The sequence below is a fragment of the Ranitomeya variabilis genome, chromosome 3 (assembly GCF_051348905.1).
Source record: "Ranitomeya variabilis isolate aRanVar5 chromosome 3, aRanVar5.hap1, whole genome shotgun sequence".
Classification (NCBI taxonomy): domain Eukaryota; kingdom Metazoa; phylum Chordata; class Amphibia; order Anura; family Dendrobatidae; genus Ranitomeya; species Ranitomeya variabilis.
The window spans coordinates 68,032,482-68,057,420 of NC_135234.1; the positions used below are offsets into that span (position 1 = coordinate 68,032,482).

At 42.2% G+C, this 24,939-nt stretch overlaps 1 protein-coding gene across 2 annotated transcripts in view; it reads left to right on the forward strand.

Moving 5' to 3' along the window:
• Nucleotides 1–4,621: 4,621 nt before the first annotated feature.
• Nucleotides 4,622–24,939, forward strand: part of EPHA6 (EPH receptor A6) — a 1,167,010-nt gene continuing 1,146,692 nt past the window's right edge. The window contains exon 1 of one of the 2 annotated variants that reach the window (XM_077294107.1): nt 4,622–6,480. In XM_077294107.1, coding sequence (XP_077150222.1) covers nt 6,378–6,480 — 103 coding nt within the window. In that variant the 5' untranslated portion in view covers nt 4,622–6,377. The remainder of the gene's footprint in view (nt 6,481–24,939) is intronic. The other variant, XM_077294108.1, reaches the window with a different exon arrangement.

Here is a 24,939-nt window from a genome sequence, read left to right on the forward strand (position 1 = left end):
TCCCGGTGTCTCAGGGCATGTCTGTCATCTGGGTGGTATGTGATCGCTTTTCTAAGATGGTCCATTTGGTACCTTTGCCTAAGCTGCCTTCCTATTCCGATCTGGTTCCTGTGTTCTTTCAGAATGTGGTTCGTTTACACGGCATTCCTGAGAATATTGTGTCTGACAGAGGATCCCAGTTTGTTTCCAGGTTCTGGCGATCCTTTTGTGCTAGGATGGGCATTGAGTTGTCGTTTTCGTCTGCCTTTCATCTTCAGACTAATGGACAAACGGAGCGAACTAATCAGACTCTGGAGGCTTATTTGAGGTGTTTTGTTTCTGCGGATCAGGATGATTGGGTGACCTTCTTGCCGTTGGCTGAGTTTGCCCTTAATAATCGGGCTAGTTCCGCTACATTGGTTTCACCATTTTTCTGCAACTCTGGTTTCCATCCTCGTTTTTCCTCGGGACATGTGGAGCCTTCTGACTGTCCTGGGGTAGATTCTGTGGTGGATAGGTTGCAGCAGATCTGGAATCATGTGGTGGACAACTTGAAGTTGTCACAAGAGAAGGCTCAGCGTTTTGCCAACCGCCGCCGCGGTGTGGGTCCCCGACTTCGTGTTGGGGATTTGGTATGGCTGTCTTCTCGATTTGTTCCTATGAAGGTCTCCTCTCCTAAATTTAAGCCTCGCTTCATCGGTCCTTACAAGATATTGGAAATCCTTAATCCTGTGTCCTTTCGCTTGGATCTTCCTGTGTCGTCTGCCATTCACAACGTGTTCCATAGGTCTTTGTTGCGGCGGTACGTTGTACCTGTGGTTCCTTCTGCTGAGCCTCCTGCTCCGGTGTTGGTTGAGGGCGAGTTGGAGTACGTGGTGGAGAAGATCTTGGATTCTCGTCTCTCCAGGCGGAGGCTTCAGTATCTAGTCAAGTGGAAGGGCTATGGTCAGGAGGATAATTCCTGGGTGGTTGCCTCTGATGTGCATGCGGACGATTTAGTTCGTGCCTTTCACGCTGCTCATCCTGATCGCCCTGGTGGTCTTGGTGAGGGTTCGGTGACCCCTCCTTAAGGGGGGGGGTACTGTTGTGAATTAGACTTTTTGGCTCCCTCTTGTGGTCACTAGTGGTATGACTCTGGGATTGTCTTTTTTCTGTTTGGCACTCACCTGGGTCGTTAGTCCAGGGGTGTCGCTATATTAACTTCCTGGATCCTTAGTCCAGTGCCTGGCATCGTTGTAATCAGATCCTTCTGTTGCTCCTGTCTGCTGGTCCTGGCTCTTGCAAAATTAAGCTAAGTCTTGCTTCTTTGTTTTTTTAGTTACTTGCTTTGCTACTATTTTTGTCCAGCTTGTATTAAATGTGATTTCTGACCTTGCTGGAAGCTCTAGGGGGCTGGTGTTCTCCCCCCGGCCGTTAGACGGTTCGGGGGTTCTTGAATATCCAGCGTGGATATTTTAATAGGGTTTTTGCTGACCATATAAGTCATCTTACTATATTCTGCTATTAGCTAGTGGGCCTCTCTTTGCTAAATACCTAGCTCATTCTTATGTTTGTCTTTTCCTCTTACCTCACCGTTATTATTTGTTGGGGCTTGTATCCAACTTTTGGGGTCTTTTCTCTGGAGGCAAGAAAGGTCTTTCTTTTCCCTTCTAGGGTTAGTTAGTTCTCCGGCTGGCGCGAGACGTCTAGAACCAACGTAGGCACGTTCCCCGGCTACTTCTATTTGTGGTGCTAGGATTAGATATATATGGTCAGCCCAGTTACCACTGCCCTATGAGCTGGTTTTTTGTGTTTGCAGACTTGGTATTGATTCCTGAGACCCTCTGCCATTGGGGTCATAACAGGTACCGTCATGTAACTTAATTTAGAAGAGGGTGCTTGGCTTGGAAACACTGACCCAAAACATGGCTGAAATGGGAAGAAAAACAGAAATGTTATGAATGTAGAAAGGAAACGTCAACTATAAACTATATCATTAAACAGAGGCACAGAATAGGCGATACAGGCGACTATAACTCAGACCTATAGAACAACGTCCGATATCCTGGGATTCATACACCGTGACGTTCTGGCCAAAAGGCAAAGGGAAAATATACACTGTGTTCCAAATTATTATGCAAATAATATTTCCTATTTTTTCTAAATTACCTATCTGAATTGCAGTCATTGTTATTTTCCAGTCATCTACTATTCTAGTATAAATGCAATGTTTTGGAACAAACTGCCTATGAAAACAGTATCTTTTTTTAAAAAAAAAATAAACACTCAAAATGCATGTTCCAAATTATTATGCACAGCAGAGTTTTCAACCTTTTTTTTTTATTTTGAACAAAAAAAATGGTCAATTGTGAAGTTATAAGCATTATCAGCTTATTACAAAATTAAATCAAACAGTTTTCAAGTGAAAACTTTATTCTAGGTGATGTTACATTTGCACATAGGACCCCTTGTTCGAAAGAAGCTTCTGAACTCTCTCGTCCATTGAATTTGTCAGTTTTTGGATGGTTTCTGCTTCAGTTGTTTTGCATGTGGACAGAATACCCTCCCAGAGCTGTTGCTTAGATGTGAACTGCCTCCCGCCATCATAGACGCTCCTTTTGATGATGCTCCAGAGGTTCTCAATGGGGTTGAGGTCAGGGGAAGATGGTGGCCACACCATAAGTTTGTCCTCTTTTATGCCCATAGCAGCCAGAGATGCAGATGTGTTTTTTGCAGCATGAGACGGTGCATTATCATGCATGAAAATGATCTTGCTGCGGAAAGCACGGTTCTTCCTCTTGAACCATGGCAGGAAGTGTTGTTTTAGAAACTCCGCATAGATTATGGAGTTCATCTTTACCCCTTCAAGGATCATAAAGGGGCCGACAATCTCTCTCCCCATGATTCCAGCCCAAAACATTACTCCACCTCCTCCTTGTTGGCGCCTTAGCCGTGTTTTCATGGGGTGTCCATCAACCAGCCATCCTCCACTCCATCCATCTGGACCATCGAGCGTTGCACGGCACTCATCAGTGAACAAAACAGTTTGGAAGTCAGTCTTTATGTATCGTTTGGCTCACTGGAGCCGTTTCTACTTGTGTGCAGTGGATAGAGGTGGTCGACAGGATGGCTTACGCACAGCTGCATACCTCTAAAGGACCCTGCATCTTGTTGTTCTGGGGACGTTGGAGGCACCAGCAGCTTCAAAAACTTGTCTGCTGCTATGACAAGGCATTTTTGCAGCTGCTCTTTTAACCTTACGCAATTGCCTGTTGGAAAGAGTCCTCAATTTTTCCTTATCAGCACACACACGTGTGTGCTGGGAATCAGCTACATACTTCTTGATTGTGCGATGATCACGATGAAGTGTCTTGGCAATGTTGATTGTAGTCATGCCTTGATCTAAATACTCCACAATTTGTTGCTTCTCAGCAGCCGACACATCCTTTTTCTTTCCCATTTTGGCAAAAAATGTAGGCTGCTTAATAACGTGGAACAGCCTTCTTAAGTAGTCTTGCCTTTATTGGGACACACCTGCCAAACTAATTTGCACAGGTATCTGCAATTGCTTTCAGTGATATAAAGAGCCCTGACACACATCACCATCAATGAGTTTAAATGACAAAAAAATTCTAACCTTATCACTCCTAAACTCTTTGTGCATAATAATTTGGAACACAGTGTAATCAGCCGTACAATTGAATATTTCCAAGAATATTGAGAAATATAATAGGAGGGTTGGAAAATAACTGACAACTGAGTGTAAGGATTTATGAAATGTCCTCCTTCCTATCAATTCTATGAAGCTTCAGCAATACAGCGAGGTATCAATGGCAGCACTGGGTGATGTGACATTACTGCACACATTGGGCATTTTCCAGTTTAATGATTGCACATATATGTAACACACCATTAACCCTACGTTCCCACAATGAGTATTTGGGCATCTTTTACTCTGCAGATTTTTACTGCCTCAAAAACGCAGCGTCTTACAGTTCCAGCAAAGTGGATGGAATTTATAGAAATTTCTGTCCAGCGGATTCGCTGAGTTTTCTGTGCAAATTTTTCCCATAGATTTGCATCAGAGGCGGAAGTTCTGCAGGTAAAAAACGCACGTGCCTTTTTAGTGTGTTTCTGAGGTCGAGAACAAGTGCAATCCGCACCGAAGTACAGCAATAAAATTCTGTAAAAGCCAAATAAAAGGAAGCATCAGAAACAAAGCAGGTTTATTTAAAACATGACATATCAGCAAGAAACAAAAATCACAGCGTAAAAAACACATGCAAAAAACGCACTCAGAAACGCAATAAAAAATAATATAGTAATAATTTAAACAATGGGACAGAAATTCTGCAGTGTCAAAAACTGATCTAGAGCTCATCATGGGACCATCGTCTTCTACCTTGGCGCACAGGGCGAGTTTGGGCGGTTATCGTACAGGTAATGTCAGAGTGATGATGTATGGGACATATTCTGTGATGCATTTTTCATGCTTAGAATTAAGCAGATCTTTATTTAAGTTCCTGGAGGAAAGTGCATTCATTGGAAAATGGCACTACATGTTTCCTCTGGCACAGGTAGGTGGGGGTCTGCTAACATGAAATGTACTGGTGGGTGACAGTGTAGTGATACAGTGCAGCAGCAGCAGCAGCAGACATCTCTGGCACTGCAGCTTTAAGGAAAGCTCCCCCCATCTCTGCTGAGCATTGAGAAGTGGTTAAGTGAATCCAGCTTTTATGCATTTGAACCTGTGCAGCCTCAGAAGGAAGCACCTGCTTTTCCCACGGTCTGCCCTGGTGCATCCGAGCAGGGGGCTTGTCTGGTCTGCGAACCCCCCTAGTGCTGAGCTCTGCATGTGACCTGCACACAGCAGCCAGGGAAGCCCCTGCGCCCCTCTGCCCCCTGCGCTCCTCTGCCCAGCTCTGCCCCGTGCCCCTCTGCCCAGCTCTGCGCTCCTCTGCCCAGCTCTCCCCCCTGTGCCCCTCTGCCCAGCTCTACCCGCTGCGCCCCTCTGCCCAGCGGTCCCCCCTGTGCCCCTCTGCCCAGCTCTCCCCCCTGTGCCCCTCTGCCCAGCTCTGCCCCCTCTGCCCGCTGCGCCCCTCTGCCCCCTCTGCCCAGCGCTCCCCCCTGTGCCCACTCTGCCCAGCGCATCCCCCTCCAGTGGAGAGACGCATCAGAGCAGCCGGCTCCCCTCAGGTCTCCGCATCCTCCTCTCTGGAAGCTGCACACTGACTTTCCCGGGATCTCGCTCACCTCCTGCTTTCTCCATCACATGGAGCCCGGGCGTCAGACATGGAGGAGCAGTCACTTGTCAACTTGATGACATCTTGGGGAAGAGCGGCAAGTTTCTCCATGAGGAGCCTGGCACCGAAGATGTCCTGTCTGCAACCTTGAGCCGCGATTCCCCGGAGTGTGGGCAGATAGATGGAATTTCCCTGCCACTGACTTTGCTGGAGAGGATTTGGGAGGAAGGCGAGCTGCTGTCTGATGGGAGAGGGGGATGGGGGCTCTGTCATGTGAAGGGAGGGTCCTGCCAGGAGCCTTCAAACTTCCCACCTGCAGCCCAAAGCCGAGGTGCAGCCGAGGAGCAGGGCTCAGTGCCCCTGTAATGCCCGATCAGTGGGGGGTCCGTGCGCCCAGCACCCAGGCTCCATCATGCACCGCCAGTACCTCACACTGTCTGCTGCCTGCTCCCTGCACCTCCAATAGCCAGGGTGCCAGCTAGACCTGTGCCAGCCTAGCACTGGTACTGGCAGCGTCACCGGTGGAGTTTCTTCAGGACATAATGCTCCGTGTACTGTCTGTGCTGGGATTAACACTTGTCTAGCAGCGGTCATCCCGCACTGGGCTACTGGCTCCTTGCACTGGCTACCAGTCTATGGCTATTCCCTACACGATGGCACTGCACAGGCGACAGAACCACAGGCTCAGGGGACCAGGGCAAGGCTGCATGGTGCGCCTAATGTAGAGCTGGTGCGTCTTATCCTGCGCTACTAGCTTGTGCGTCTATCACCTCTAAGGTGCAACCAACAAGGGACATTTCTTACTGCAGGAGACTGGCTGCCGCGTATGTGGACGATCCAGTCCTGGTGACCAGACACCTGGAGACTTTATCCGATCTGAAGGTGCAGGAGAAAGTGTAACTTCATTGGGACTGCCTGCGGGGATCCTGACCTGACTTCTGGCACATGATCCTATTCCTGGGGACATAGAAAGGTTGTGTAGAGGCATCTAGAAAGACTGTTTGGGATACATTGCTGTTTCGCACAGGACTACTTTGGCAGACTGACTTTTCTAATTTCTACTGGTGGGCAGGCTCAGGGCTCCACCCCCGCGGAGCCGCTAATTATTTCTGCGTTGGATTAGTAAACTGGCACAGGAAGAGGAGCTGGAGCATCTTCAGAGGGAGCCGACTAGACATGGGGTCCTGTGATGGGAGGACTCTGGTTTTGAGGGCTTCTCTCCTCCTGAACCTACTCATTAACTACTTTGTTGGCTCCAATCACTTCTCTGATAATCAAGGTAAGGAACTAATTCTGTTTTTTTATTCCCTAGGCTAATTCTTTGCTTTTCAGTATATTAAATGAAATCTATACATCTCCTTTAAAGTAATTTAAATTGTATAATTGCATATCTGTTTAATAAAACATCTCATCAATAATTTACTGCCTGAGCTTAAATAGAGGAAGGGTGTCACAATTAGGTCACATTTGCATAACTTTTCATTTATCCCAATATAGAAGCTTCTTCTGTGAACTTTCTATAAACAGATGTATCTGAGACCAGTGGATTTAGATATGAGAGATAGATTAGATATATGTGATAGATAGATTATAGCTATTAGCAAGAGATAGATAGATAATAAATAGATAATGGATAGATAGATAGATAGATAGATAGATAGATAGATAGATAATGGCTAGATAGAGAGATAGATAGATAATGGATTGATAGATAATAGGTAGATGATAGATAGAAATAGATAGATAATAAATAGATAATAGATAGATGATAGATAATGGATAGATAGATAGAAATAGATAATAGATAGATAATGGATTGATAGATAGATAATAGATAAATGATAGATAGAAATAGATAGATAATGGCTAGATAGATAGATAGATAGATAGATAATAGATAAATAGATAGATGATAGATAATAGATAGAGGTAGATAGATAGTAGATAATAGATAGATGATAGGTAATGGATAGATAGAGATAGATAGATAGATAGATAGATAGATAGATAGATAGATAGATAGATAGATAATGGATTGATAGATAGATGATAGAAATAGATAGATAGGTAGATGATAGATAGAAATAGATAGATAATAGATAAATAGATGATAGATAGAAATAGATAATGGCTAGATAGATAGATAGATAGATAAAAGATTGATAGCTGATGGCTAAAAAATGCAAATGACTATAATGTGACTCTGATGTGTAATATCTTTTTACGTAATACTGGAGAGACGTTCAGCAGAACTGGGCCAAAAACTTTCCTGCTAGAACTTTTTACACCTGTCTATGAAATTTGTTGCTGGCCACTGAAAAAGTCAAGCTGGCTACCTTGGTGGCACAACTGGCTCCTGCAGCCTGCAGTATTTTTCCATTCTTCTATCTTTGGAAGTAGAAGATGAGAATCTGGCTCTCCAGTAGAACGGCCTCTTTCAGGAACAGAATTCACTTTTTTGCTAAACTCTAACATTGATCTCATGTATTTAGGAGGATTTGTCTTTCTTGGCTGCATGGTCCAGTTGTGATGACCAATAGGAATCCATACGGTTCCAATGGAGTGAATGTGACCTTGTTACTTATGTAGCACTGTGTGAGCTGGAGGCAAATACAACCGATCCTCGCAGCGACATGTAATAAAGCAAAGTCCAGAGACGCAGATACACAGATCACACTGTAATATAACGATGCATTATCATTCCGTGCTAATCTTGTTGTGCCCACCGGTGCTGTATGTCGCTGCAATATTCATGCTGTATACTACTACGAAGCGGCTAAGTATTCCCCCCTGACACATCCCATCCTCACCATCAATTGATGCATAATTTCCCTTGTCCTGCAAGTTTTCATTTTATTGTGTCTTGGGGTCTTTGTGTTTTACGTGAGCTTATGTATAAGTACAATTGGGATAATAGATGATACAGTATGGAAGGAATTATTGACCTGACGTGATTTCCTATGTGTTCTTGTTCCCACACACTCACCAGCTTTGTATCCTATGTGATACTATGTCTTCTGGCCTCTTACACATTTATCAGTGTTACTATTACATATTAATGTAACGCTATAATGCTGATATATTCTACATGACAAATACCAGATCCCTTTTCTTATAGGCTCACAGGATATCCCAAGCTGGAGTGTTGCATCTGGTCACTATGGCATTTATTCTGCGCTCATAGTTCTATATCTAGTGTTAAATCATGGTGTCAGACATGTGCATGTCCATATCGCACCAATATCTGGTCTTTGCGTAAAAATAAAATGGTAGAATAATCGAGAAACCGCTTCAAATCAAACTACAAACTCACAGATGCACAAATAGCGTCGCACACGCACAATCGGATGGGTTGATTGGTATTTTTTTAATCTAGTTGTCCCACCTTACTCAATTAAAGACATCAGTAAAAAAAAAAACAAAACAGTATATGAGAGCACGCGGTATAGGACGACTATAGTAAATCAATTTACCGAAACATTCTTAAAAAAAAGTGCACATTGCTATAAAATTACATGATCTGTGTAAGTAGCTGATATATCATGATGAAATCAATAGGTTTCATGTACTGGAAAGGTCACTCTGTGCTATAAGAAACCAACCAAATAATGCTTAATATCCCTTTAAGGGGTATTTATGGTATGTGGAATGTTATAAATTCTATTTTTTTTGGTTGGTAAATAGTAAAGTATTTACTAAGTGCACAAAATGGTCAAAAGCAACATATAAAATATATAGTTTTTTTTTTTGTTTTTTTTACTCTTTTATACTTCTCCACAACTATTTCCTATTATGTCAAAGTATTACAAGACATTGAGCATACTGTGCACCTATAGTAGGGAAAACACAATTTAAGGACAATGTTGGTACCCCCTATGGACAAGGTGTGTTTATAGGGGTACCGGAGTACTACAGGTTTAGAACCTGTTTTTTTTTTTTTTTTTAAATACATGCACTATCCCTTTAAGTGTTCTTCTATACAATATGTGCACTTTAAAATGGTTTAGTGACAATCTATATGTATAGGGTAACCAAAAAGGGTCTATTACAGCGGTGGTCTTCTCATAGGGAAGGGCTGCACATTTTCGTTCCATGAGATATTGTCTTCTCAAGATGGTGGACTATTGGAGACTTTTCACTAAATACTGTATCTATGATATATCTATAATTAACAGTCCCGTATTAGAGATACTGCTCCAGAGATATACTGATACAGGACTTAGATTGTGAGCCCCAATGGGGACAGTGATAACAAATGCCTGTCGTGAAATGTGGAATGAACGGCGCTAAATAAGTGAGTAAAATCAATAATAAATATATATTTGGAAATATTCATCATGTAGGTAGAACATTTTTTTTGCCAGCTCACCAATTGTCATAGTCCAGTGCGCAGGGAAATCACGATCCGAGTATGTGACGATGAGGAAAAAATTGAAAAAAATATATTTCCAGCTCCTGGTAAAAAAATGTTGTTAAACTTTTTTTCCATCTTAGATTAAAAAATATCATTCTGATACAAAGTAGAAATGTGGAAAGCGACACGTTTCGGACAGATGCGATCGTCCTTAGAACGGTCCGAAACGCGTCGCTTTCTCGACTCCTGCTTTGTATCAGAATCATATTTTTTAATCTATGATGTAATAAAGTTTAAAGAAAGGAGCTGGAAATTTTCATCACGGTATTACTGAATGTGATTTTACATAGGACTGCTGGTATGGTATGTTCTCATGGTGCGTAACTCACATACTGTAGCCACAAAGAGTTAAACTAGACACTCAGATCTGCCCCTTTATGGAACTATTATAGACTACGACCTGAAAATATTTCTGCACTTTTATGACTTTATGTTTTTCAATATAAATCCATCTAATCCAATTATTACAATGTTTTCTGCCTTAATTTATAGTGATTTTACTTTATAATCCGAGATGATGCCTCGTAATTGTCTGACAAGTTGATAATTATCTTGATCATCTCGGTTCCCCCTTTACCTCCATCTTTTATTTTCGTTTATGCATTCTGGAATTTACTCCGTATTTTTAGCACATGGTCATCTGATGTTATGGCACAATTCCCCAAGCTTGGATCCATGATTGTAACTTTTCTTCTGCCTCTGAGTTTTTCTATGGTGATGTTCTCCATGGATTGAAGTAGATTAATTAGGGCCAGTGGATATCCCGGGGAGTTTACGGTGACACTTGTGTCTACAGATGAGCACTCGCTCCGAAATCTGATTTTTATCCCGTTCTCGGAATAGATATTTTCAAAACAAAAGCAAAAATCGATAAAATCATAAGCTTTATTAAATGTTGACATTTTCAACCATATATCTTGAATGTCAGAATGTCAAGAAATAAGTAATATTTGACTTTTCAATGACTGTGAGATGATATGGTCAAAATGAATACTTGTAATATTCTTTACATTTTTAAAGGTTACAGATCAATGTTTTTGACTAGTCGCTGGGAATTGAATGAAAACCAACTTTTCCTCATTCCTCGCTAACCCTACACTTACCTTATGTTTGACGATTGGAAATATACATTTTGTGATGAATGGGTTTTAGTTTTCTGACCTAGGTCTATAAATTGTATCACATGTGAAGGAATCCAGTTATTAGGATGCATTATGTAGGCGAAGATCTGTACTGAGGATCATACTATCGGGGGGGACGGTTGGGTCCTTCAGAGAGAATCGTAGATGGACCTAATGGACGTCATCAATATTGGCACATGACCGTACGTATAGTCTTACCTTAGGCCAATGCAAGTCCAAACCCACAAACCTTTGAGATTAAAATTATGAACTAGTTTACACTACATGGGCTTTGTCCATCAATGTTTATGTAAGAAGCCAAAGTACCTTGTACAAAGCTTATCCCATCAGGAAATTCACTTGGGATCCCCTCTAAAAGCCAGAACAGAGAGCTGCTAACCAACATCGACTCTTGTTCTGGTCATTCCAGTCTGTCCCTGTATAAGACTATCAGCTGTTTGTTTGAATGGCCTCATGCAATACCAACATTTTCCTGTAGTGGGGGCTGTAGGGAATATTAGAAACATGCCAGGCATGTCACTCTCCACAAGGAGAAACGTTACCCTTTAGATCCCAGTCATAAGCCAAATCACATCTCTTGCTTTGCACTGAGGAGGGGCACCACCCCGAAAACACTGTGTCTACAAACCGAGGTACCGGTTTGGATTTTTTCCTAAGTCATATGGCAAGGTTCCTTAAAAGACAGACATTGACTTGCATGATTTTGTCTGCCAGTAGGCGGCACCAGAATTCAAGTCCTCTTCCTCTCTTAAGTTGAAATTTGCATATGTAATTCCCCAGGGGAACATTGTATGGCTTACAAGCCTTCTTACACTGGAATGCAAGGTTAGGCATGTCAATCTCCACAAGGAGAAGTGTTCCCCCTTAGATCCCAACTAAAAGCATATTTAATTTCCCAGGGGAGCATTCCTTGGCTTACAAGCCTCCTTACACTGGAATGCCAGGCTAGGCATGTCAGTCTCCACAAGGAGAAGTGTTCCCCCTTAGATCCCAACTAAAAGCATATTTAATTTCCCATAGGAGCATTCCTTGGCTTACAAGCCTCCATACACTGGAATGTCAGGCTAGGCATGTCAATCTCCACAAGGAGAAGTGTTAACCCTTAGGTCCCAACTAAAAGCATATTTAATTTTCCAGGGGATCATTTCTTGGCTTACAAGCCTCCTTACACTGGAATGCCAGGCTAGGCATGTCAGTCTCCACAAGGAGAAATGTTACGCCTTAGATCCCAACTGAAAGCAGCATTCTCTGACTTAACCAGCTGTATTCCAGAGTTCTCCCTCCCTTTAGTAAATGATTGTAATGAGACGACCCCTTTTAGGTCTCATAAGAGGAGGCTGTAAGGATTCCCTAGCGTTCTGTATTGCGGGTGTGCATTATTATAGCGGGGGGTAAAAACCTCTATAATAATATAGGACATGACCCACAATCCTATACGATGAAAAAGGGGAATGAAAAACTGAGCGGATAATGCGGCATATGAAATATGTCAGACGAGGCGACTTCATACTGTTCCAGGCATGTGAGGGGCTGAAGAGCGGAGAATATTGTGGCTCAAGTGCTGTTATTAATGTTATGTAATGGGGCCTTACTGTCTGCCTCAACTTTATGCAGAGACTGTGCTGAAATAATGGATCTGAAGTACGGAATATGAGATAGAAATGCTAAGGTGGGAAACCGAGTCAAAGATGGAAAAATAAAAGCCAGCGCTACACAAAATACTACAGATGCATGCATGTTATTAATCAGGCAAAAGTACACAGTCCCCAAAAGAGCTAGAAATATTGAACCCTCCAGTTATTAAAGGGAATCTGTCAGCAGGTTTTTGCAGCATGACGTAGGGACAGAGAGCCTGATTCCAGCAATGTGTCGCTTAGTTTACTGGGTGCAGCAGTTATGACACAATCTCTCCACTGCGGAGCTCAGATGCTGAGCCATATCTAACCCCGACTACAGCAGTGATTGTCAGCTTTCTGTACAATGTATAGTGACAGAGCGCTGCTAGTCAGTGCTGGTTGGACCAGGAGGCATCAGACAACTAGTCCTATAGTGATAATCTCCTGCTGATAAAACACTATTTGTATTTAAACAGCACAAGACAGTCTAGTAAGTGACACATGGCTGGAATCAGGTTCATCATGGTGCTCTCAGATTACATAGCAAAAACATGAAGACAGATTATTTTGTAATGCTAAACCCACCTAATATAATGAGAATTCATTTATTTTCCATATGCAGACAAACAATGTTTCTACCCAAAGCATAAAATGAACCCTATATTACTACTCCAAAAGTTTAAACATATTATCCTACATTTACAACTTACCGGATAGATGATCAGGGCCTGATCAATGGAGATCCTCAGTTGGGACCTCCAGTAATCACAAGAACATGATTTTAGTCCTTCGTTTAAATGGAACGGCAGTCTGGCATGCTGTCTCTCCATCCTCGGGTCTGGGGCTGACCAAGCTGAACAATCTAGTATTTCCATTAGTCCCAACGACAGTATAGAGCTGCAGTGGACACTACTGGAACTCTATTTAAATCGAAAACTTTTTTTTTTAGGGGGTGGGGAAGGGGCTTTTTAGAAATTATAAATAAAACCATCTTTAAAAAAAAATGACATCAGTGTTGGAAAACCCTTTGGAAAAAATCGTACATGTGCACGGCCACATAGACTAACATTGGTCCGAGAGCGATCCGATAATACGATCGTCTGCAGCTGCCATAAGGGTGGAGACCAGGGCCGGACTGGCCATCAGGCACTTCTGACAAATGCCAGAGGGGCCGGTGCCAGGAGTGGGCCGCTGCCACTATCAGCGGCGCCAGGGCCGACTCACCCCCCACCGATCGCCCGTCCCGCCCCGCATTCAACTATACTATACAGTTGAATGCAATGATGGAGGAGAGAGCGTCTGCTGACGCTCCCTCTCCCGTCATTCCCCGCTCTGCCTCACGCTGACACTGCAAGGGGAAGGGCTGCATTACATTCTATGGGGGCTGTGCTGCATTACATTCTATGGGGGCTGTGCTGTATTACATTCTATGGGGGCTGTGCTGCATTACATTCTATGGGGGCTGTGCTGTATTACATTCTATGGGGGCTGTGCTGCATTACATTCTATGGGGGCTGTGCTGTATTACATTCTATGGGGGCTGTGCTGCATTACATTCTATGGGGGCTGGCTGCATTACATTGCTGTATTACATTCTATTGGGGGGGCTTTATTACATTCTGTGGGGACTGGCTGCATTACATTCTATGGGGGCTGTTCTGTATTACATTCTATGGGGGCTGTTCTGTATTACATTCTATGGGAAAGAGCTGTATTACATTCTATGGGCTGGCTGTATTACATTCTATGGGGGCTGGCTGTATTACATTCTATGGGGGCTGTGCTGCATTACATTCTATGGGGGCTGTGCTGTATTGCATTCTATGGGGCTGGCTGCATTACATTCTATGGGGGCTGGCTGTATTACATTCTATGGGGGCTGTGCTATATTACATTCTATGGGGAAGGGCTGTATTACATTCTATGGGGGGCTTTATTACATTCTATGGGGCTGGCTGCATTACATTCTAATGGGGCTGGCTGCATTACATTCTATGGGGCTGGCTGCATTACATTCTATGGGGACTGGCTGCATTACATTCTATGGGGGCTGGCTGCATTACATTCTATGGGGGCTGGCTGCATTACATTCTATGGGGCTGGCTGCATTACATTCTATGGGGGCTGGCTGCATTACATTGCTGTATTACATTCTATTGGGGGCTGGGGGGCTTTATTACATTCTATGGGGGCTGGTAGCATTACATTCTATGGGGGCTGTTCTGTATTACATTCTATGGGAGCTGGCTGCATTACATTGTATGGGGGGGCTGTATTACATTCTATGGGGGGCTTTATTACATTCTGTGGGGGCTGGCTGTATTACATTCTATGGGGGCTGTGCTGCATTACATTCTATGGTGGCTGTGCTGTATTACATTCTATTGGGGGGGCTTTATTGAATTCTATGGGGGCTGGCTGCATTACATTCTATGGGGACTGGCTGCATTACATTCTATGGGGGCTGGCTGCATTACATTCTATGGGGGCTGGCTGCATTACATTCTATGGGGCTGGCTGCATTACATTCTATGGGGGCTGGCTGCATTACATTGCTGTATTACATTCTATTGGGGGCTGGGGGGGGGCTTTATTACATTCTATGGGGGCTGGTAGCATTACATTCTATGGGGGCTGTTCTGTATTACATTCTATGGGAGCTGGCTGCATTACATTGTATGGGGGGGCTGTATTACATTCTATGGGGGGCTTTATTACATTCTGTGGGGGCTGGCTGTATTACATTCTATGGGGGCTGTGCTGTATTATATTCTACGGGGGCTGGCTGCATTACATTCTATGGGGGCTGGCTGCATTACATTCTATGGGGGCTGTGCTGTATTACATTCTATTGGGGGGGCTTTATTGAATTCTATGGGGGCTGGCTGCATTACATTCTATGGGGGCTGGCTGCATTACATTCTATGGGGGCTGTGCTGTATTACATTCTATGGGGGCTGTGCTGTATTACATTCTATGGGGGGGGGCTGTATTACATTCTATGGGGGGGGGCTGCATTACATTCTGTGTGGGCTACATTATATTCCATGGGGGGTTGTATTATATTCTGTGGGGAGGTGGGCTGTATTACATCCTATGGGGTGCTGTATTATATTCTATGGGGGCTGTATTACATTCTCTGGGGGCTACATTATATTCTATGGGGGGCTGTATTATATTCTATGAGGGGTGATTGCATCATACTCTATGAAGGGACTACATTATATTCATTGGGGAGCTGCATTATACTATATGAGGAGGGCTGCATTGTATTCTATGGAGGGGCTACATTATATTCTATGGGGGCTGCATTATTCTCTATGAGGGGGCTACCATATATATGCAGGGGCTGCATTATTGCATATGAGGGGGCTGCATTATATTCTCTGGGGGGTTACATTATACTCAGGGGCTACAATATATTCTGTGGGGTGGCTGCATTATACTCTGGAGTGGCATCATTATACTATATGTGGGCTGCATTGTACTGCATTGAGGACTATGGGGAATACATTATACTATATGAAGAACTTTGGGGTGAATTATACTATGGGAAGTGAAATATACTACTTGGATGACAATGGCGGTGCATTATACTATATGGAGCTCTATGAGGAGTGTATTATACTATTTGGAGGACTGTGGCAGTACATTATACTATATGGAGGACTGAAGAGTGTATTATACTATATGGAGGACTGAGCAGTGTATTTTAATATATGGAGGACTATGAGGAGTGTATTATACTATATGGAGGGCTGAGGAGTGTATTATACTATATGGAGGACTGAGGAGTGTATTATACTATATGGAAGACTGAGGAGTGTATTATACTATATGGAGGACTGAGGAGTGTATTATACTATATGGAGAACTGAGGAGTGTATTATACTATATGGAGGACTGAGGAGTGTATTATACTATATGGAGAACTGAGGAGTGTATTATACTATATGGAGGACTGAGGAGTGTATTATACTATATGGAGAACTGAGGAGTGTATTATACTATATGGAGGACTGAGGTGCACATTATAATATATGGAGGACTATCGGGTGTATAATACTAAACAAGCAAAATGCTGCCTATTCATCGAGTGATTGGATTGTTTATGTGGGAACAGAAATCCTTGTTCTCAGCAGCACATCACCAGTGTAAACTGTAGATATGCTGCTGATAACATGATACTGTATGGGGACAGATTGATCTAATTGTGATTGTTCTGTCCCCACCATTCTTTCTCTGTTGGTGTAAAGAGACCGGGAAACAAGCGAACGACTTCAGTATTGTCGATCACACTCGTTTAGTGGCCTGAGATCAGCGCATGAAAATACAGCAGAAATGCTTCGCAGGGAGACCAGGCAAGGATGATGACAGTTGTAGTTAGCACCTGGTGCCTGGGAATAGCGCTAACTCTACTACTTTTCCCAGCCGCCAGAGCATTTAATTCTGGTATGTGTCATGATTTATAGGGTTGATGTCAGCTGAGTAATGTCAGCTGCTATCAATCCCTGGTGTAAGTAATGGAGAGGTGTCTATCAGACACCCCCACTACTAGCCCAGATGTGGCGAGACCCAGCGACTCTGAAGAGCGGCGACGGTAGTAACAATACCGCTCTTCACAGATGCCGAGCTCAGCGCAAGACCCAGAATATCTGAAGAGCGGTGATGTTACTGATGTCACCGCTCTTCAGAGTCACCGGGTCTCGTGCTGCGCAGCGGAACCAAAAGTGGCTGTAGGCAACATTTATGGAGCATCAGAATGAGGTTCCATAGCCTTTGGTTGTCTCATCCCTTCATTATCTACGAGATCCAGTTATGTAGGTAAAGTAGTGGCTTTTCTTGGTACCGCAACTAAAAGCAATAAATAGGACCGAGCTGTAATGCTGGATACAGCTGTAATTATCTGTTATATAGTCATGTTACACTCCCCTCACTTCTTGTAACCTACAAGTGTACAAAGATATTATACAGTCACCATGTGACAAGTGGGCCTGTGTAACTTCAAATGTCATGCCTGAATTGTAGTCCAAGTCCGGCTCTGGTGGAGACTACATGGTGACATGCATCGCAAGACGATGGAAGCTCAGTGACATATTGCAACATTGGATGGAAGGATTTCCTGAGGTGTCGCGCTTTTAACATGCGTCATACTGCAACACGGAGTCACACATGTTTGCAAATGTGCTGAATTTGTTGTCACTAGATGCAAGTCACACACGGCACACTTACCATAGACTTCAATATGAGTCGCACACACCTTTTTCGGGAATATTCATCATGGAACCTGCCTGACAAGACGCAAAGCAAATGGAAAAAATAAACTTTCTGCACAGTAATTTCATTCTATGCCGTCAAATAACCCAGAACTCAGCGATCATGTGATCGCCAGGTCCTAGAGCATCGACATTCAGTCATTATATAGTTAAGGATGGAGAAATCTTTAAATATCATCCTTAGCATTTATTACGTTTTAATTGTATAAACATTTTTTAAGTATAATTGGATAAGCAATGTTATGTAAACAATTGTGCAAATTCCTGCTTTAGGAGAGGAATTAATATTTTTCATCTGCAAAACTTTAGGGTACATACTGTATAGTTTACTGATAAGCTTTGGATAACTTTTTTGTATGGGGTGGAGAAAAAAATTGTCATTTTTTTTACATTTTGTTTATTTTTAAACTGTTGCCTTGTGATAAATAATTAGTTGCCTTTATTCTATTGATTGGTCTAATTATAGCAATTAGTGATGAGTGAGTGTACTCGTTGCTCGGGTTTTCCAGGGCATGCTTGGGTGACCTCCGAGTATTTGTTAGTGTTCGGTGATTTAGTTTCATCGCGGCAACTGAATGATTTACGGCTACTAGCCAGGCTGAGTACATGTGGGGGTTGCCTGGTTGCTAGGGAATCCCCACATGTAATCAAGCTGGCTAATAGCTGTAAATCATTCAGCTGCCACGATGAAAACTAAATCTCCGAGCACTAACAAATACTTGGAGGACATCCGAACAATCAGTACACTCGCTCATCACTAATAGCAATGCCAAATATATACAATTTTTTCATGTTTTACTACTTTTACCCCATAAACGTAAATTTCATGGTAAAGAAAAATATTTCTTTTTGTCAAATACCCTCCATTGTTTTCTTTCCTGCACTTTATGTAGTTTACTGCACAGTTTAAGTAACACGTTAGCTTCGTTTTTCAGCTGATTACAACTGTGGCAAAACCCATATATGTGGAATTCTATTTTTTTTTATTGTGAACTTTTTTGTTTAAAAAAAAAATGTATTTAATTTTTTTGTCCCACTAGGAGACTTCACTTTGCGATCTATTGATTGCTTATATAACATTTTGGTATTTGCCTGAAGGGGAATAACAGAGTTGTCGGGAATGAGACAGTATAAAATTCTCTTACTGAGTTTTTCCAACAAAAGTTGTTATTCCGCTTTATTATTATAATCTGTGCAATGAGTTCACCGGAAATTTTTTTTTATTATTACTCTATAAAAAATGTAGCATGTTAGGTATCTTAGATGGTATAGTATATACAGTATATTGTAGCATATTCGCTGTGACTGTCACAATTTTTCCTAAACAATACCAGAAAATTCACAGCATTCTGGCTCAAGTTTGGCAATTCAAAATGTGAGTGAAAAGTTCCTAAATTACCAACATATATGTTGCCAACTATGTTATAGGAATGTGGCTGCTATGGAGAAGAGTTGTTTTATACTTCAGATAAAGGGGTTGTTGGGGGAGGATCTGGAGTGACCCTTCACGGTTGACTCAGTGATTTTCAAATTGATCCACAGGGCATTGCTGGCAACTGAGAATGACCAGACGGAGACGTGTCTCTGTTTGGGGAGATCAAAGGCAAAGCCCTAAACCCCCGTTTATTGTGTCATCTCTTTTATTATTTTTGCAGATTATACTTCAGCCAATTGACATAAGAACACGCTCACAGTTCTTAACCTATAAGAATGCAGGAAAACAGGAAACTACATGTATGGCCGTGTCTACGTGACATAGGAAAATAACATAACAGCCTGTATGTCAAGGTCTCGTAGAACAATACACCCTCAGTCTCATATCTTGTTCAGGTTGAAACAATCAAGGTCTCATAACAACTATGAACTTTAGCCTAGTAACAGAATTTATCTCAAAGCAGCAAGATGGAGTTGAAAAGCACAAAATGAAGCCCGCTTTAATTTTGATCTTAGTTTAACCCTTCACAGGGTTATCCACTACAAGGACAATCCCTTCTTAAATTAAATGATCATGTTTGCCCCTGATAAAATAAAACCTATACACGCCTTCCGTGACGGCGCTCTTCCCAACACTCACGGTACTGAGGCTGTGATGCGATGTTGTGACATGTGACGCCGGTGTCCAATCAGCGCTGGCATCACTGTCTCCGCCTTCGTGCGAGCTGAACATGAGGAGGAAGCCTGGGCTACAGCTCATCCTGGACTTCCTCTTCATGTTCAGTTTGTCCGAAGGTGGTGACAGTGACGCCAACTCTGATTGCGCGCCGGGCATCACGCGCCATTCCAGCACATCACAGCCCCAGGACCGCGAGTCCCAACACTGCTGGAATGGAGCCGGCATGGGAGGTAGTCCTAGTAGTGGACAACCACTTTAAGTTATTCTTTAAAACATGTAAGGCATTTTAAGAAAAGAACAGAATAAAGCCTAGGAAAAGATCTTTTTTTATTTTTTTTTAACTATAGAAAGTGGTAAACGTGGGATCTACATATGGTCCACATATGATTTTTATTATTTAACTGCTCCATCTTGAGGCATAGCGACTTGATGGATGAACAATCTGTAGTCTTCTCATGCTAAAAGAATCAAAACGCACATATAAAAAATAATTCGTAGCATTCGCTTATACTTTTTTGCTAGGATATGGAGACTCTCGCTGATTTTGACAGAATCAGCCAACCATGTAATGTCTATAGGGGCATCCCGACTCTTCCTCAGCAGATGATGTTGTGGAACCGAAGGATCTGGTTTCTTGAATTTCAATGGCCGATGCATCTGTTCCAAAAGAAGATAAACTTCTGCCAGCCGAGTATGGCAGCAGCTTTATCATAGAAAATGCAGAAATACTTGGCTGAGCTTCAAAACAAGTAGCTGTCAGCCAAATGATTGTTCAGCTGATAGCTATCTAAGGCTAGGTTCACACACATACTGTGCTCTTAGATGAAAACTGAGTCAGGGTTTCCATCAGAATCCCGAAAAAAAACAGTTTTGGTCACCTATTTCTGACATGCACAAATATGTGTCCGACCAGGACAGAAGACAGAAAGTGTCCAAAATGACTCCATCCTCCTCATAATAGTGAATAGCTTATTGGGATTTTGTTGGCTTTTCGGCGATGCTGATGGGAACCTCAACATAGTGTTCAGCCAAGAGAACTGTAAGGGGATGATCACACTGGGCATTTTTGCAGCATTTTGTGCGGCATTTTTTTATGCTAATTTTCAGGTGCTTTTTCTATTACCAGCAAAGCCTATGAGATTTCTGAAATATCATTCACACACATTGTTTTTTTTGTCATCAGGATTTTGTGCTTTGTAGCGTTTTTTTGGACATAGAACGTGTCACTTCTTTCAGTATTTTTCCAGTGTTTTCCACCCATTGACTTGAATGGATGTGAAAATACTCTGCAAATACTCAAGGTTGACTTTTCTTGCAGCGTATTTGCTGCAGAAAAGTCAGGGACAGCCAGATGTGACATCACACCCGACTCTGCTACATCTAGATGGCAGGCTGCATGATGCATCCATATAGCCTGTCATCCAGCAGAGTGGACCCGAACCCCATTCACTTGAATGGGGAGCCAGACAATACAGTGTTTGACACGCTGTCATATGCATGATAGCGCGGTAAACACCACTTCTGATTGGCATGGAAATCATCCCCACTGGTCAGAGAGCCACAGTACCCAGGCTGTCAAAAGACAGCAGGAGCGCTCAGCTGTGATCGGATGTATGAAGTTTACCTCCGGTCACTGGTGTTAGCTGATGGGACTACTGATCACATCATCTGAGACATACTGCCGCTAATTACAGTGAGAGCAGGAGCAGCGGATGGGGATATTCATCTGCCGCTCCTGCGCTGTAAATAAATTTAAAAAAATGGCGCGGGTCTTCCCCCTATTTTTGATAACCATCCAGACAAAACTCACAGCTGGGGGCTGCAACCCTCAGCTGTCAGCTCAGCAAGGCTGGTAATAGAGAATAAATAAAGGATAAATAATTTTAGAAAAGCGTAGGGTCCCCCCATTTTTTACATCCAGCCTTGCTAAAGCTCACAGCTAGGAGCTGGTATTTTCAGGCCATGGATATTGACCCCCCCATCCTAAAAATAGCAGCCCACAGCTGCCAAGAAAAGGCACATCTATTAGATTAGTCAATTCTGGCGCTTTGTCTCAGCTTTTCCCACTTGCTCTGTAGCAGTGGCAAGTGGGGTATAGTTGTGGGGTTGATGTCGCCGGTGACATCAAGCCCATGGCTTAGTAACGGAGAAGCATCTATAAGACACCTATCCATAGCTAATCCTATAGTTGTAATGTTAAATAAAGTCACAGACAGAATAAAGTCCTTTATTTGAAACTAAACAGAACAAAGTTTTTCCATCTTTATTGTAATCCTAATCCATGTGATGCCCTTGTTCTCCTGTATTAAAAATAAAATAATAAACCAACAATATACCATACCTGTCCGTTGTTGTGTCCCATGCCGTAATTAATATCTGGGGATATACAGTTTACAGCTATCTATCTATCTATCTATCTATCAATCTATCTATCTATCTATCTATCTATCTATCTATCTATCTATCTATCTATCCCATATCTATATATCTATCCCATATATATCCCATATCAATCTATCTGTCTATCCCATATCTATCTATCTATCTATCTATCTATCTATCTATCTATCTATCTATCTATCCCATATCTATCTATCTATCTATCTATCTATCTATCTATCCCATATCTATCTATCTATCTATCCCATATCTATCTATCTATCTATCTATCTATCTATCTATCTCTATTTTATTATTTTATCTATTCTATTCTGATCTGTCAGTGTGATTTTACTGTAGGGGCACTTGAATTGCCGGCTTTTCAAAGGAGGTACGGTTCTACAGGAAATATTTTTTTTTCTCTGGGGGCACTCAACTTTATTAGCATGCACAAAGAGACACAAAAATGCATGAAAAAAAAGTACCAAAAATGCACCTAAACCTGCATTTTTGCTGCAGCTTCTTTCCTGCCAAGAAGATCATGTTTTGCTGCAGAAAAAAAAAACAGCAAAAATGCCCTGTGTGAACTTACCCTAAGTGTGAGCCAAGCCTAATACAGTATGTATGCCAGTTCAGCCCTCATTCACAAATCTGATTTTTCTACAAGAGAAGCGGACTGATTACTCTGAGCAGACTTTGATCAAAGTGTGGTCCGAGTGTCATCAGTTTTTGTGGTACGTGGAGAAAATAAAAAAAAAAGTTTCTCCACCTTTCCCTTCCTGACATTCTGTGAAAAATGGACCACTCTTGGATGTCATCTGATTGCGGTCTGGTTTTATTACGGATCTGTTGACTTGCAGTGCCGATTTTGATCCGACACTCATATCAAAATTAGACACATCTCTGCAATTTCATGGACACGTAAATGACCTCATATATTATCACTGGTAAGAATGCTATCTGCAAAAATCATGTATAGCACTCATTTGTGAAAATAGCATGTGTGAATGATCCCTGTCTACATTTTTGATCATTGAGTACAACTGTGGTTCCAGATAACAATGTGGGCTCTCGGCACCAATCCTAAATCCCTGCTGCTTCAATATCCCACTAATATCAGTATCAGACTGGACATAGAAAGAATCCAGAGATTTAGACCCCTTTTTTTAAAGCATGACAAAAATATATAAAAATAATATACAAAGGCCGTTTCAAGTTTCAAAAGGGCATAAGAGTAGGTCCATCACAATTTTTAGCTCTAGTCTTGTTTTGGCATGTTCTTACGATCACAAATACTAACATCCAGGCTAATTTTTACTCTAGACAGCTCAGCTTGTGACTTTATACTGGTGCGAGGAGAACTGAGAAACTGTCGAGTCTACAGGTACTATGAGAAAAACTCCTTTATTTTTGAGTGATCCCTTAGAACACCATAAAAAAGTGAGACATTGTGTAGACATCAGGTTTTGCTGTTTATAGTCTCTTCAAGGACATATGAGGGCATTTTTTTCTCCAACATTTCAACAATTCTATACACTATGTAGCTAATAGTGATGAGCGAATATACTCGTTACTGGAGATTTCTCGAGCATGCTCGGGGGTCCTCCGAGTATTTTTTAGTGCTCAGAGATTTAGGTTTTTTTGCCGCAGCTGAATGATTTACATCTGTTAGACAGCATAAGTACATGTGGGGGTTAACTAGCAACCAGGCAACCCCCACATGTACTTATGCTGGCTAACAGATGTAAATCATTCAGCTGCGGCAAAAAAACCTAAATCTCCGAGCACTAAAAAATACTCGGAGGACACCCAAGCATGCTCGAGAAATCTCCAGTAACAAGTATATTCGCTCATCACTAGTAGCTAACCAATTTGGCAATGAACATAGCTGCAAAGAGTTTGTAAAGCGTGTCATTGGAAAATCTCTCTGCCACTGTCTGAGCTAGCATGTGTATGTATTTGGGCTTTTTTAGATGATGTATTAAACATCTGTGCGCTGTCTATGTGGTATTCGGACATGACAAGGACCTCTGGCGGACACAAACAGAAAGGGGCTCCTGTTCAAGAATAATACCTGGGCCCTTTGCAGTTGAATAGCTCATCCTAATGCAAAGTTCCACTTGTTTTGGAGTTGGAAATGGCCCCCTTATCTCTTGGGCCACTGTGCGACTGCACAGGTTACACCAATGATTTGTCCGCCCCTGAGAAGGACCAATGAAAGACAGCATGTGAACGTTATTACACACAAACCGTTGGTTTTCACATACAAAAATTGCAACTTTAATTCATATTCTAGATCAGACTCATCCATTATCAGTCAATAGGTGTCTAAAAAATGGGTCCCATATGGATTAACATCCACATCATGCGGTTTTTACTGATACATTACGATTATTAGCAGAGGAGACTGTATTTGTCCTTTATTGGTTATTAAATTTCTCATGTAACAAATGGATGCCATATGCATTGATGAAATGGACATGCGGATTGCATACGTAATGAACTCACAGATGGCATACGGATGACAATACAGATGAAAAATAGACATGGACATAGAGCAGATGATTTTGCATATGCTTGTGTGAACTAATCTTTAGGTCTGGCGCACATGACCGTATTTTCGGTCCGAGTGTGATCCAACAAAACATCTGATTGCGCTCGGACATGTGTCATGCACATGCCGATTTTTTTTTTTTTTTTTGCCCTCAGATTGAGGACTGCGAGAAAAAAAATCACAGCTTGCTCAGCTTTAATCTGATATTTGGTTTGGACTCGGCCTTTCAACCCATTGAGTCCAT